Source organism: Triticum aestivum, chromosome 1B (assembly GCF_018294505.1).
Source record: "Triticum aestivum cultivar Chinese Spring chromosome 1B, IWGSC CS RefSeq v2.1, whole genome shotgun sequence".
Classification (NCBI taxonomy): Eukaryota; Viridiplantae; Streptophyta; class Magnoliopsida; order Poales; family Poaceae; genus Triticum; species Triticum aestivum.
The window spans coordinates 640,848,190-640,861,709 of NC_057795.1; the positions used below are offsets into that span (position 1 = coordinate 640,848,190).

The window sequence follows — 13,520 nt, forward strand, 5'->3', positions numbered from 1 at the left end:
CGCCATTAGTAACCCCGGTTACTAATGGCGCACCTGGTATGTGGTGCGCCATTAATAGTTTTGAAAAAAAATAAAAAAAATTGTTAGTAGTGGCGCACCGCTGTTCTGGTGCGCCATTACTAGTTTTGAAAAAAAAAATTGTTAGTAGTGACACACAGAAGGTGTGGTGCGCCATTACTAATTTTGAAAAAAAATGTTAGTAGTGGCGCACCGTGTGTGTGGTGCGCCATTAGTGATATGGACACTAATAGCGTACCTGCACATGGTGCGCCACTGCTATATAGCAGTGGCGCATCACAAACATGATGCGTCATTAATGTTCATATTAACTATAGCTTTTTTTCTAGTAGTGAAACTGAAAAATTACATTCAAATTCTTGAGGGTGCTGTTCTTCATCCTACAACGAATGAGATGAGCAAACGGCACGGTATCCGATGAAGCAATTAGGACACAAACGAACAACAATCCCACCAACAAAGCTCGAAGAACCACGTCCAAGAAAGCAAAGCGATGTTGTGTTAACCACGTCGCCTGGGAGCTGTTTGTTTTTCCGTTATGGGCTACATTAGGTGGTAGGCCTAACATGCATTTGTGTTAGAGATGTGTTAGTCGGGCCAGAGATGTGCTTTGTCCATGCTGTGGCCGAGAGGGTTTTGCGTGGGATTGTTTTTGAAGGAGGTTTTGCAAGGTTTTAGTTAGGCCAAGCCGTGATGATCGTGGGATGGCGTGATCAAGTCGTGGCGTGGCGATAGTGCCAGTTCATTAGCCGATCCACATTGTTAGCCTCTAATAAGAGAAAGGAAAAACAGAAAAGCTGGTTAATTAGCCAGTTGGCACGGCGAAAAACCTGAGCATCTGATCCATCGTGGACCGGATGATCTTTGCTAATGTCAACCGATTGATTTGAACTCTTTTGCGTGATTGTTGTTCATGATCTTTGCTAATGCCTTCTTTGAGATGTTCAGTCCTCAGGGAGTATTGCAAATGTTGGCTGGGTTTTTTGTTGCCTAATGTGGCCTCCATGTCGCAGGACGTAGACGCACATGTGTGCTCAGAGAAGACTTAGATCGCTGGGTCAAAGCCATAATGGGGAGCAAAGTGATACTTTCATGGCCACATGGCAAAAGTAATTGGTCATATACACACAACTAACAAAAAGTAGCATAAATTGTCAAGCATATAGGAACATTCACATCACTGCAAACTCATAAAAGAAGTACAATCTCTATTATCGAGTTATAGCTCCTATCAGAGTTTATGTAACGCGTGTATAAGAACCTAGCCCGTGCAAGCACACGGGTTGACGACTAGTTTTCCTAATTGCATGATGAATATTTTTAAATAACCTTGAACATATTCTAGTTGCATGATACATATTTTTAAAAATACATGAACACAATTTTATCAAATATCACGAGAAATGTTTAATTTTTTATTAAGAAACAGAAAAATAGAAAAAGGGAAAATAAAAAAATTTACAAAATTGGTAGACATCACTAGTTAGGAAAATTAAACAAACATCTAATATCCTGTCCAGTGCACCACAATGAGTCAACGAACATCAGTGCAAAGGTTTCATCTCACAGTGACTGCATCGTCCAGCATAGCTAGCTGGAGACCTTCTGTCCTTCTTCACCTTCTCTTCAGATACTGGGCTCAATTTAAATACGTGTTTGCCGGTCAATGAATTGTTGCCCTTCGCCCTTCTTCATCTTGTCTTCAGATACTGGGCTCAATTCAAATTTGTGTTTGCCGGTCTTCTCAGATAATTTTCTAGGGTTAATGACTTGTTGCCCTTTGTACTTCTCCATCTTATCTTCAGATACTTTTTTCAGTTATTGTAAGCTGTTTTTCCTCATCCTCTCCAATAGTTGTCTTTCAGATGGAATACTGGAGTACTGTTCTCCTTTACCCTTCCACATCTGGCCTTGTGAGTGTTGCCCTTTACCCTTCCACATTGGGTATTCATCTTCTAGTGAGTGTTGCTCTTCTCCCTTCATCAGAGTTCCATTGAATCTGCTCAATACTAATGTGGGCTCAGATATTTGTGCTCTGATGACAGCTTCTGCAGCCTCCACCTGCAAATAAGTAACATATGCGCAACTGACCTCCACATGGACTCTTGTGAGGCAAGTGAGGTGCTCCATGCCAATATCCGGATATTCAAATTGATCCCCTGCTTTTATTATTCCGAGGGTACGCCAAAGCCTTTGAAGCTGTGGCATGGCTCCCTCTTTGAACTCCAGACCCGTCCAACTATCTTGGATTATGAAGGAAAACACCTTCAGACATGGAAAGATACCCTTATTGATGACCAACCTTCCTTGGAGTAAATATTTCCTTGCATACAAGTTGAGAAGAACTAGATTACTCAAGCCCCCAAGAACATGGAAATCTCCTGCTTTTGCTTGTTCAAGTTGAATGTGCAAGTGGGTAAGGCTCGAGAGTGAGTCCATATCAGGTGGAACTCGCCTGAGAGGAAGATAAAATAGTACGAGCTCAAATCTTGGGGGCTCAGATTTATTTACTGATGGAGCAGTGAGCTTCGCACATGAATCCACAAGTAGGGAAACCATTTCATCATTACTAAACTCACAATTAAGAGATAGGGAGTGGAGCTTGGACTTTACAACTGCATCGAAGAAAGACACGAGATTGGTTTCTGTTGCATATGATGATATACCCAAGGTTACACGTAGCATCCTTAGCCACTCAGACTTCCTTAGAAGCTCTGCCACTGTACCGAGTGAGTTGCTTTCGTTGACCATGATATTTGCTTCTTCTAATTCCTGCATCATAAAACTTTTCTGCACATTTACGTTGAGTATCACATGCTTCAGCTTTTGCAATTTAAATATAGATTTAGGCAAAGTCCCAAAGTACCAGTTCCGCCTCAAATCTAGGGTCTCCAGCTGCTCCAATTCTCCGATCTCTTCTGGTAACCAGCTGATATGAGTCCCTGCGAGTCCCAAGTATCTCAGTAGGACCAATCCACCAATGCCTTTCAGCTGGTGACCTTTCAACTCCTTCCTATCTTCTAGGTCAAGTACCCGCAAAAGTTTGAAGGACCACAGAATATACACTGGAGCAACTTCAGTTTGTTCATTATCCTCGGAATCTGAGGGGAACAGAGGATCAAACATCCCTTCAACGTCCCCGAAAACAGTTAGAGATCGCATGCTTGAAAGGTGAACGGTGCTTCTGGAGAAGGTGTTAGCTTCATCTTTGTTGCCATAGTCGACCGAGAACCGCCGAATCGTGTCACATGGAAATGGACCAGAGCTCATTTCTACAGCCGTGGTAGCAAAGTTCTCTTCTTTCCACAAGGATCTTATGAAATCAAGAATGACACCATGAATGATACAACCAGATGCCTGGTCATCCTCAAATCCAAAAAGTGGCTCAATCAGCCTTCTACTAATAAGTTCGTTGAAGTACGTCTCCCCTGTTACCCACAAGTATTCTTTATTGGTCCTGGAAATAAATCCTTCTGCTTCCCATAACCTTATCAAACGATCTTTTTTTATAATATAGCCTTCCGGAAAAACACCTAGGTACAGAAAGCAAGATCTCAAAGGAAGAGATAGATCAGCATAACTCTTGTGCAATATCATTGTCATCCCTTTGGAGGTAGAATATTGCCTCAATGTTGAATAAATAGATTCCCCAAAGATCTTCAGCTCTGCCAGTTCTTTGGATTTTCTGACTAATAAGCTGGCTGCAACAATAATGGCCAGTGGCATGCCACCACATAGATTCAACATGTTACCAGAAACTTCTTCAAATTCAGCACCTCTTTCTTCCTCTTGAAGAGTTATTATTCTATTGAGAAGAAAGATTTTGGAGTTCTTCTCGCTAAGTACATCCATGTGGTAGACAAGATCAGTTGGATAGATAGAACAGGATTTGCCTACATCTGCATTGCAAGTTGTCGTCAAAACCCTACTTCCACGGTTGTATGGCAAAGCACTATTGATAACTTTCCAATCGAATGTACTCCGTATGTCATCGACTATGATGAAGTACCTGGCAAATAGAATAAGTGTCATCGACTACTACAATCAATTCAAAGTACATGATGTTTTGAAAATACTAAAATGAATAAACTGGAACATAAAGCCAAAAAGACAGTTACAATGATTTTGTAACAACAGTTACCAACCAACATAGTACGTAGCAAATTCTCATCTAGAACCAATTTAGCAGCAAGAGAAATTAGAGGCAAGACCCAATTTTGAATTCTTAAAACCGGATCGTACATAGAAGCTAGCACTAGCACACAACTTTAGTGGGCTTATAAGGTGGGAGGATCTGCTTTATTATGCCCGCTATGGCTATGTAGAAATGGCATGATTTTTAGTGGTCAAACTTTCATCTCCCATGCAGGTTATTTATCAGTGTACATGTTGCCTCCATTTGTGATCTAGCCTACATCGGCTGGAGCACCAATCGCTGACTATAGTTGTGTATGTGATTTGAGCAGGTGACCATGGATGTTTAACCCACATGGGTGATAGCATAGTATATGGATAGCCCCCGCCCTCCTCACCTTAGGCATGGCTTTGGTCCGCTATGACTTTGCTGTTGCCAGCACTTTTTATATTTACCCATATGTGTGTGAGTTTGTATTGGTTGCGTGTATTCTAGTCATGCAGAGACCAGGTGTATACTCATCATGATTTGTAATTTTGTATCCAATCAAAAAATGCACGTAATACTTAATTATCTCTACCAGGTATGTTTCTGAGATATTCATATGCGTGTTCTAGAAAATGACTTCTATTTTACGACGGTCTTGAGCTAATTATTCATACTTTTGCCCCTAGTCATTGCCAACATACTAACATTGTTTGTTGATCGTATTTTAGTTGGTTAGGTTCTTATGATGGAACTTGTCCACCCAGGTTCAAGACTTAGGCTTGGTGTCTGTGTTCATACTTTTCTGAATTTACTTCAGAATTTAACGGCTTTAATGTTTCAGTGGCAAGCAACATGCCCGTGACAGTGCGTAGAGGTGTAGAGGTGCTCATGGGGATAACTTGTGTGTTCATGCGTTCATAGAAATGAGTGTATGTATGTGTATGCGATTGATTGCATCAGTACTGTGTTTCGCAAATTGCCAATTAGCTGGAGTACTGAAATCCTTATTTCTTTTTTAGGTCACACCTGCTCACGGTGAATTAACTGGGTAAAAATTGTCTGCCTATCAGACAGCATTGCATATTATGTCTAGTAAGTGCTTGAACCGGAAAATTGCCATCCCTTATGCAATTTATTTCTCCTTTGAAGTTTAAACTAGTATTCACCTCAAGATAACTCTTCCGATAAAATTGCACAGTAAGTATCATATATTATCTCCCAGAAAAACTATCAAATCACACATAGGAAACTTAATATAAGAACGAAATAAGAACATAATAACTGGGTTTTCAAATATAATATTTTTCTAGTATTGTGCCATTGGAGCACCATGCAATGCACTTACAAGGGTTACACTGTACAATAAATGTAATTGCAAATACCTCTTCCCGCCGAGGTATTCCCGGAGCTCAGTAATAATTTCCTGCACATCTGCAACTCTATGTAATGTCTTACTGAAACGATTTACTTGATGGAGTATATGATATAGTACATCCCTCATGGCAGGCCTCCTGCCGAGAGAGACCATAGCTTGGCATTCGAACAGCCGACGAAGTTGAAGCTTTGAATAGATCTCCTTGGCAAGAGTAGTCTTACCAAGGCCTTCCACTCCGACGACGGATACCACCTTTAGCATCTCCTCCGTCTGATCTGTCAGATGCTTGACAAGCTCATCCCTTGGACCATCAAGAATACCATGACAATATTTCTCCTCGCTAAGCAGACGAGGGTCAATGGTGATTTTGCTGGGTGCAACAACAGCAAGATCGGTCTCACTGGACTCTATCTTGAGAAGACTTCCGTACCATTTGAAGCGCTCATGCGCTCCCTTGATCTCAGACATGAAGTATTTGATTTCTTCTGTGTCCAACAGAATGTTGGTCTCCGGCCTTTGATCGATCCAGTCTTCGATCTCGAAGACCAGCTCCCGGAGTTGCTTCATACACACTTTGGATGTGCCCAGCTTGTCGCAGAACTCCTTAAGGCCCAGCAGATCTTCCTTCAACTTTTCAGTCAGAACGGAAAATTCATCCGATCGATTGGAATGATTGTTCTTCAGTTTGGTGAGCTTGTCGAGAAGGGAACTCATTGTCCCACTCGAATAGCACACCAAAGGAAGACCCTCCATGATCTAGACCTCCAGATCTCTCTCGCTTTCTTTCTCTTTCCGAGTGTTTGTTTCCGTGGCTCTGTGGGTTGCTTCCATGTGTATAATGAAGGAATCCCCAGAGTGAAATTTCACATAAGTTGATTGCGTGTGGTGACGAAGCTTCATACCGGATTATTCTTTGCTGTCCACATGTGCGAGCTGTATTATTGGGGGCTTATTAGAAAATGTTTAACGAAGCGTAGCGGTGGACCTGGCAAGAATATGATCAACAACCCTTTCTAAGATGATCTAGAGTGCATGATATATTTATGTGCAGGTACTTTAGATTCCTGGGTGAAAAACCTCCAGCACAGTCCCTCATTTATTGAAGAGTAACATACAAGGACTAGCTTAACATATGCTGTGCTGCTGCTGCTCTCGTGTTAAGACAGTACAATAAATTGTGGCGTCATCGTGCACATGCGAATGAATTCTTTTCTTCTTCAAATGAAGTTGTACCGATAGCCCCACCACCCAAAAAACAACTCTCCAACTGGTTAGGTTGTGATTGGCGCACTATTATCATAGTGTTTATATATACGTATGCCGATCCCCTCTAGTAGTGGATGTACAGTAGTACATACTGTACGCTTGAAGCAAGTCATTTCCATGTGAGGCTCTGAGAGGTAGGTAGGGGAGACGCAGAGCAATGGAGGTCGTCCGCACCGTCGGGAGTGTAGCGGGGTGCATCAACAAGCTGGTTAACCTTATAGAGAAACACAAGAAGCGCGCCCGCGACCTCACCGGGGGCCTCAAATCCATGAAGGCTGATTTCGATATCATAATGGATCTGCGCTTGGAAAAAGAGAAGCAGAAGCTGCAGCTGACACCGGGAATGCAATTGCAGCTGCAGGAGCTGGCTTATGATATCGATGACTTCGTGCAAGGTCTCTGGGTTCCCGGACCATGTAGCTCCTTCGTCCTCGCAGCGACCGGGTGGGACTCTCGTGCTCTGCTTATTGATCGCATCGGAGATTTCAAGGAACGCATCAAGAATCTCAAAGATGAGCTGCCAAAGGGATTTGAACCAGTGCCGATCGCAGGAGCTTCAACACCAGCCGGCTCATCTTCGTCAGCTGGATCCCCTGTTTCTTGTGCTCAAGAGCTAGATCTCGTGGGCATTGAGGGTCCCAAACTGGAGATTCAAAAGCTGCTCTCCCTAGGCATTGAGCCCCATCGAGGGAGATTAAGCGTCATCTCCATTGTGGGATGCAGCGGCTCCGGAAAGACTGCCCTCGCAAGGGCGCTCTATCAAGACGATGCTGTCACCAAGAATTTCCATTACAAGGCATGGGTTGTGGCATCTGACCACAACCCTGCGGACATTCTAAGCAAGATTCGCCAGCAAGTTAGACCGACATCAACACTTGGAAGTAACTCTGAAGATGATTCAGACCACTTCCAGAAGAACAAAAGGTCTTTCTCTCTCTCTTCTCTCTCTCTTTCTCTCCCCAAAATCATATCCTCTCTCATATTCTGCAGCTTGTAGAAAATACTGGGGGAGGGAGTGTTAGCATAACTTGAAAATCATGAGTTTAGACTGCGTAGTCTTATCTCTTGCAAAAAATCGTGGTATTGATTCAAAGATTCCAAAAATAAAAATTATAAGTGATTCCAGCCTACAAATCACACTGAATCGAAGTACATAACTCTGTTCAATATGAATGAAATTCTGACGATTCTTTTTATTTAATTTTTGAATTGGTAACCAGTTTTCTACAGGACAAGAATCCCTCATTCTTTGCCTTTTGGATGTGTCACATATAAAACCATTAACTTTGATACCATATATATCCTACACTTGTTCACCCACTATATATCGTTTGGGCCAGCTAGCTTGGTGCTCCCATGGTAAGTGAGTAGTAGGTACTCCCTCCGTTCCAAAATAGATGACTCAACTTTGTACTAACTTTAGCACAAAGTTGGGTCATCTATTTTGGAACGGAGGGAGTATGTCTGAAGTCAACAAGAAGTTTCGCTACACACCCACCCACCCTCTTTAGTTTGATTCTAAAGCTTGTATCATTTTCATCTTCTCAACCAAAGATCCAATTTGTGATCTGTTTAGATGTTGGTGTTCACCGTGTTTAAATCTTCAAACCAAGATCAATCCTGGACTAATTTTTTTTTGTTTTAATTCAAATTATGGAACTAATTTACCATTTTGAATTTTCCCATTTGAATTTCATTTATGTTCCACTAATTTGGAGTTTTAAATAAGTTTTCATATTATTTTCTTTATTAACTTTCATGGTGGTCTCAATTCTAAAAATATTTTTGTTAATGTTTTCATTACAGTTTCATGTGTATCATCGAAATTTTACATGTTTTCATTATTGTTTCATTACATTTCTTTTTACATGTTTTCATTATTGTTTCATTCCCGATTTCATTACTGTTTAACTTCAGATTTCGTATAAGCTTCGTATATTATCAACTTATATATTTTGGAGTAAATAAATAAAAATTTGGAACAAGAGAAAGACGGTCTGAGTCATGCATGGATATGCAGATTGGGCTGAAGTGAGCCTGAAATTCAAAAGAGTGAAACACATATTTAAAAGTATTTCACAAATTTTGAAAGAAAATTCACATGTAGTTTAGCACTGCTTAGCACACAAAAACGTCTTATATTTTGAGACGGAGGTAGTACCTCCTAATGAAAATGTACACATATGTCGAATACATCTATATATACGCATGGAATGGCTTTCAGAAAATTTTGATGGTTAAAAATATTCTTTTGAATTTTACAAATAAAAAGGCTCGCTGGAGCCCCGGCTCACCTCAGCCCGGCTCCAAAACGCATATAAACAACATATATTAAGACAATGTTGATTAATATTGAAGATTAACATATATACAATGATTAGAGAAAAAATTATATATCTATACTCAAGTAATAAAGACCTTTAAAGCTGAAATGTACCGCCCCACATGGATGAAGACTGGTCAAAAACCGCGCTGAGTCAGCAGTGATACCAGGTCAACCGAGACAAGGGACTAAATTTATCCGGTTTTAAAAGTTGGGGGTGCAAGTTGTCCGGTTTTCAAGTTGAGGGACTAAATCTAGACTTCGCCAAAAGTTGAGGGACGAAAAATATACTTTTCTCTTATATTTATATGGTAATAACGGTAATATAATACTATATATAATCATAACGCAAAGTAGTAAAAATATGAATACAAAGTAATCATATTTCAATCAAGAAAATAAACAGATAATTTTAAGGGCGTTTCCTGCGCCTACATGCAGCCACTATGTTAGTTCTTATAAAATGTCTATTCTCAATATTGTTAGGTACCTGGTCTTTGTCGATGATGTGCAGCGAGTGACATCATGGAAGGACATAAGTAATGCATTCCGTGAAAATGTCATGGACAGCAGAATCATTGTGACCACAAGTGTTCCTTCTGTCGCCAGGGCACGCAGCTCAGGCAGTTATATGTACACAGTGAAAGGACTGGACATGGAAAATTCAAGAAGACTATTTTGGGCAAAGTTCTGGCAAGATGATGGCTACTCAGCGGAAGATGAAGCTGGCTTGTGCAACAATGATAATGTTGATATCATCATCAACAAATGTGATGGCTTGCCGATGGCGTTGATCAGCGCAGCTAAATATTTGAGAGAGAAAGGACCAAATCCAACAGTCGAAAATTTTAAGCAAGTGAGCCAAGAACTTCGCGATTGTCTGGCATGTTGTGAGACCACCTCTGAGGATTTCTCAGCATTTGCACAAATGAGAAAGGCGCTTGTCGAACCCTACGAGAAGCTCAAACATGGTGAGAAAGAGTGCTTACTTTATGTAAGCATATTTTCCCATGGCCATCAGACAACCACCAAGAGTCTCGTCAGAAGATTAATAGCTGAAGGATTGGTTCCCAGGGACGATGATGTAATAAAAGATTCAGAGTCGGTTGTTGGAGATGTCCGTGAGTGTTTGAGAAAATTAATGGACCATAGTATGATTGAGCCTATTCCGGTTCGCAACTATACCAATGTTGCTAAGAGGTGCCGAGTGCATAGTATAATGCTGGAGTTTACCATCAAGAAGGCTGTGTCCAGAAACTTTGTGAGTCTGATTCACGAGGAGAAGGCTCTGCGTAGTAAAACTGGCAAAGTCCGCCGACTCACTGTTCAGTCCAGCCCTGATGTACGCAGTGGACATCCAGAGAAAATGGATCTGTCTGTTCTCCGGTCATTAGCCATCTTCAAGAGTGGAATTGTAGATTTCGAGGAATGCAAGCTTGTGAGAGTCTTGAACCTCCAAGGTTGCAATCAGCTTACACGGGAGGATCTGGATAAGATAAGCGGGTTGCTGTTTCTCAAGTATCTAAGCCTCAGAAATACCAACATCCAGGAGCTTCCAGATAATGTGAAGGAACTCAAGTTTTTAGAGACACTGGACACTCGGGATACAGGGGTGAAAAAATTTCCCGTGGAAGTCATCATGCTGCCACGGTTTGCTTACCTATTTGGCAAGTATGAGCTAACTAACGTGGACAGTAAAAATATGAAGAAGCTTACCAAGTTCTTTTCAGAAAAGGACAGTCAGCTGCACACTCTTGGTGCAATATCTGTCGACAAGACAAAAGATTTAGAGATTGTTCTGCTTGTTGTACAACATGCCAGAGAGCTGAAGAAGGTTAAACTGTGGTACAATCACACTCTAAACCTGGAATCTCAGGACTTTTGGCAAACTGTGGTACGCCAGAGAGCTCGTAGCAAACTGGCGGAGAACCTGGAATCCACTATTAAGAAGCGTCCTATCAAATGTATGCATCTCGAGTCTGTGTCCATTGATTTCAATGGTGTCCCCAATAGCTTCCTTGGTTTTCTCAGGACTTTTGGTAATATTGGTTCCATCAAACTACGGAAAGGATCGGGAAGTATTCCAAGGATTGAGGAGTTACAACAGGTACGTGATCTCCAGAAACTGCACCTCTTCTCAACTGGTCTCAGAAGTGAACAACTGGGAGCCCTGCAGCACTTGCAATGCCTGCAATATCTCAAGCTCTCAGAGGATCGGAACAAACTATGGAACAGCATCTTTCGTGTGGAAGCTGGTGGGTTCAAAAGCCTCATCTGGCTGTGCTTTGAGGCCTCAGGCCCAAACTCAAAGCATCCGCCTGTGCTGATCGACCAAGGAGTCAAGACCCCTCTCGCCACTCTTCAGCTGCTTTGCAAGGGAGGTCCTCACGAGGGAACCGGGGAACCGCTTGGAGTGGTTGGCATATCACGTCTGTTAAAGCTCAACGAGGTGATACTCCACCATTCTGCTGCCGACAATGCGGTGGGAGTATGGAAACAAGCAGCAGAGGGACACATCAACAAGCCGTATGTGGAGAAGCAACAGCTATAATTAACATTGTTTCTGAAGTCTTTCAGGTACAAGTTGTGGTGTGGCTGATCAAGTCATGGCTGGGTGTCTCTCCATGTCCTCCTCTGTTCAGCTTGGATTGATCCGTCGATCTGAGTTTTAATTACCTTCCAGCATATTTATTCATAAATAATTCGTAAGGCTGATTATGTCGAGTACCTGGAGCTCATCGGGAAAGCATAACTGTAATGCGGCATGTACCTCCGGAAACAGAGTAATTGCGTGTGTATACCATCATTCTATTTGATTATAACTCTATTTGGATTGTACGCTAATGAATTGTCTTGTTATTATGCGAATTTGTGCTATCATATACACAATTGCTTCGAGTGTTTCAGTGCATTGATTAGATCATCATGCTTTGAATCCATGGCTCTGTTTACCCCCACACGCAAAGGAACCCATGTATCTTATCTATGAGTAGCAGTGTCCGTACAAGTTGGGGAATAGAAACTCAAGCAATGCACCAAAATAAATCAGATAAGCGATGATGCACTTACTTAGCTTCATCTTCAGATCGGCGGTGCGCTTCTTCGGCTCCTCCGCCATAGGGGTTGCCCTCGACCTCTGGCCGGAAGACCCACGCGTCGGTGGGCCACACGCCGCCAATGGCCTGATCCCCCCATGACAGGGGCCGCCGCTGGGCATTGTGCAGGAAGGAAGAGGCTTGGATCTGGGGAGGTGTCGAGACGAGGGGAGGCACGGCCCAATTATCACTCATGATTAGTCCAATTTCCACCTCGTCCCCCGCGCTGTCGTTAAATCTCACTACTGTTTCAGTGGATATGCTGAGACCAACATAGCCCGAATTGCCCCCAAAAAAATTATACACGGATTAGCAGAATCTTTGGGATTAACACATTCATAAATTAGCACATTTTTTTGGTATTAAGCAATAAATCACTGATTAGTCCATTCTCATCCTTTTGATTTGAACAAGGCATCAATAATAACATCATAAGAACCAAATCAGACTGAATTGACCTTGTTCTTTACAACTAGCTAGGGGCAGAAAACTTACTGTGGAATGCACTTGATTATATTTGATTTTATAGGGGCTACAGAAAGCACAGAGTTATTCAGATAGTACCTCGTGTTGAAGGGAAGGCCGGATTGGCTGCCGTCCTCGTACACCATCTGCGAGAGGAAGTAAGACGGTAGGTCAGAAGGAGGACACCAGACAGACAGGTTGAGGCCAGGACCGCTGGAAGGGAAGGGGAAGGAGATGGGGGATGAGTGAGTACCTTGAGCCATTGCGGTGGTGGGGGGAGGCGTGTGGGGCGCGGAAGGTGAGAGGGAATCTGGCACCGACGACACGGACGGACGGCGAGCGGCGGCCGTGGCGGTGGGATTCGGGAGAGGCTGCGTCCCCAATTGTGGAATGAGGAATGGAGAGGAAGACGCAGAGCCAAGTGTGGGCTGGGCTTGTGACGTTGGGTCTCGAAAAAACATGGCCCAGTTCAGAATTTGGTTCCCGTATGTTGGTCCTCCTAATCACTCTCTCCAGCCTGTGGGCCTCTGTTTCAACGCCATCTATTATTTCCAGGCCCTGCAAGATCCAATCAGTGCGTTGGACCTCCTGAAAATATGTCGCAAATCTAGTTTTCAGTTGTGTAATTCCAATCTAAGTGGTTTGCAGGTAGCTCCCTCAGCGCCACCAGTGAATCACCTTTTATTTGCCGATGACAGCCTGCTGTTTTTCAAGGCCAATAGCGTGGGAGCAAATGAGGTAAACCAGGTTCTGAACTTATATTGTCAGGCCACTGGTCAACGCATAAACTTTTCAAAGTCTTCAATATTTTTTAGCAAAGGAGTGCCAGATAGTGTGAGAATGCAGATTAAAGAG

General features: G+C 42.5%; 1 protein-coding gene across 1 annotated transcript; it reads right to left on the reverse strand.

Moving 5' to 3' along the window:
• Positions 1-1,380: 1,380 nt before the first annotated feature.
• On the reverse strand, positions 1,381-13,079 carry LOC123144582 (disease resistance protein RGA5). The gene is made up of 4 exons (XM_044563789.1): positions 12,919-13,079; positions 12,765-12,811; positions 12,175-12,462; positions 1,381-4,027 (listed from the first exon to the last, which is right to left on the reverse strand). The coding sequence occupies exons 2-4, from the start codon at positions 12,809-12,811 to the stop codon at positions 1,837-1,839; spliced, it is 2,526 nt and encodes an 841-aa protein (XP_044419724.1). The 5' UTR covers positions 12,919-13,079; the 3' UTR covers positions 1,381-1,836.
• Between the last annotated feature and the right edge of the window lie 441 nt (positions 13,080-13,520).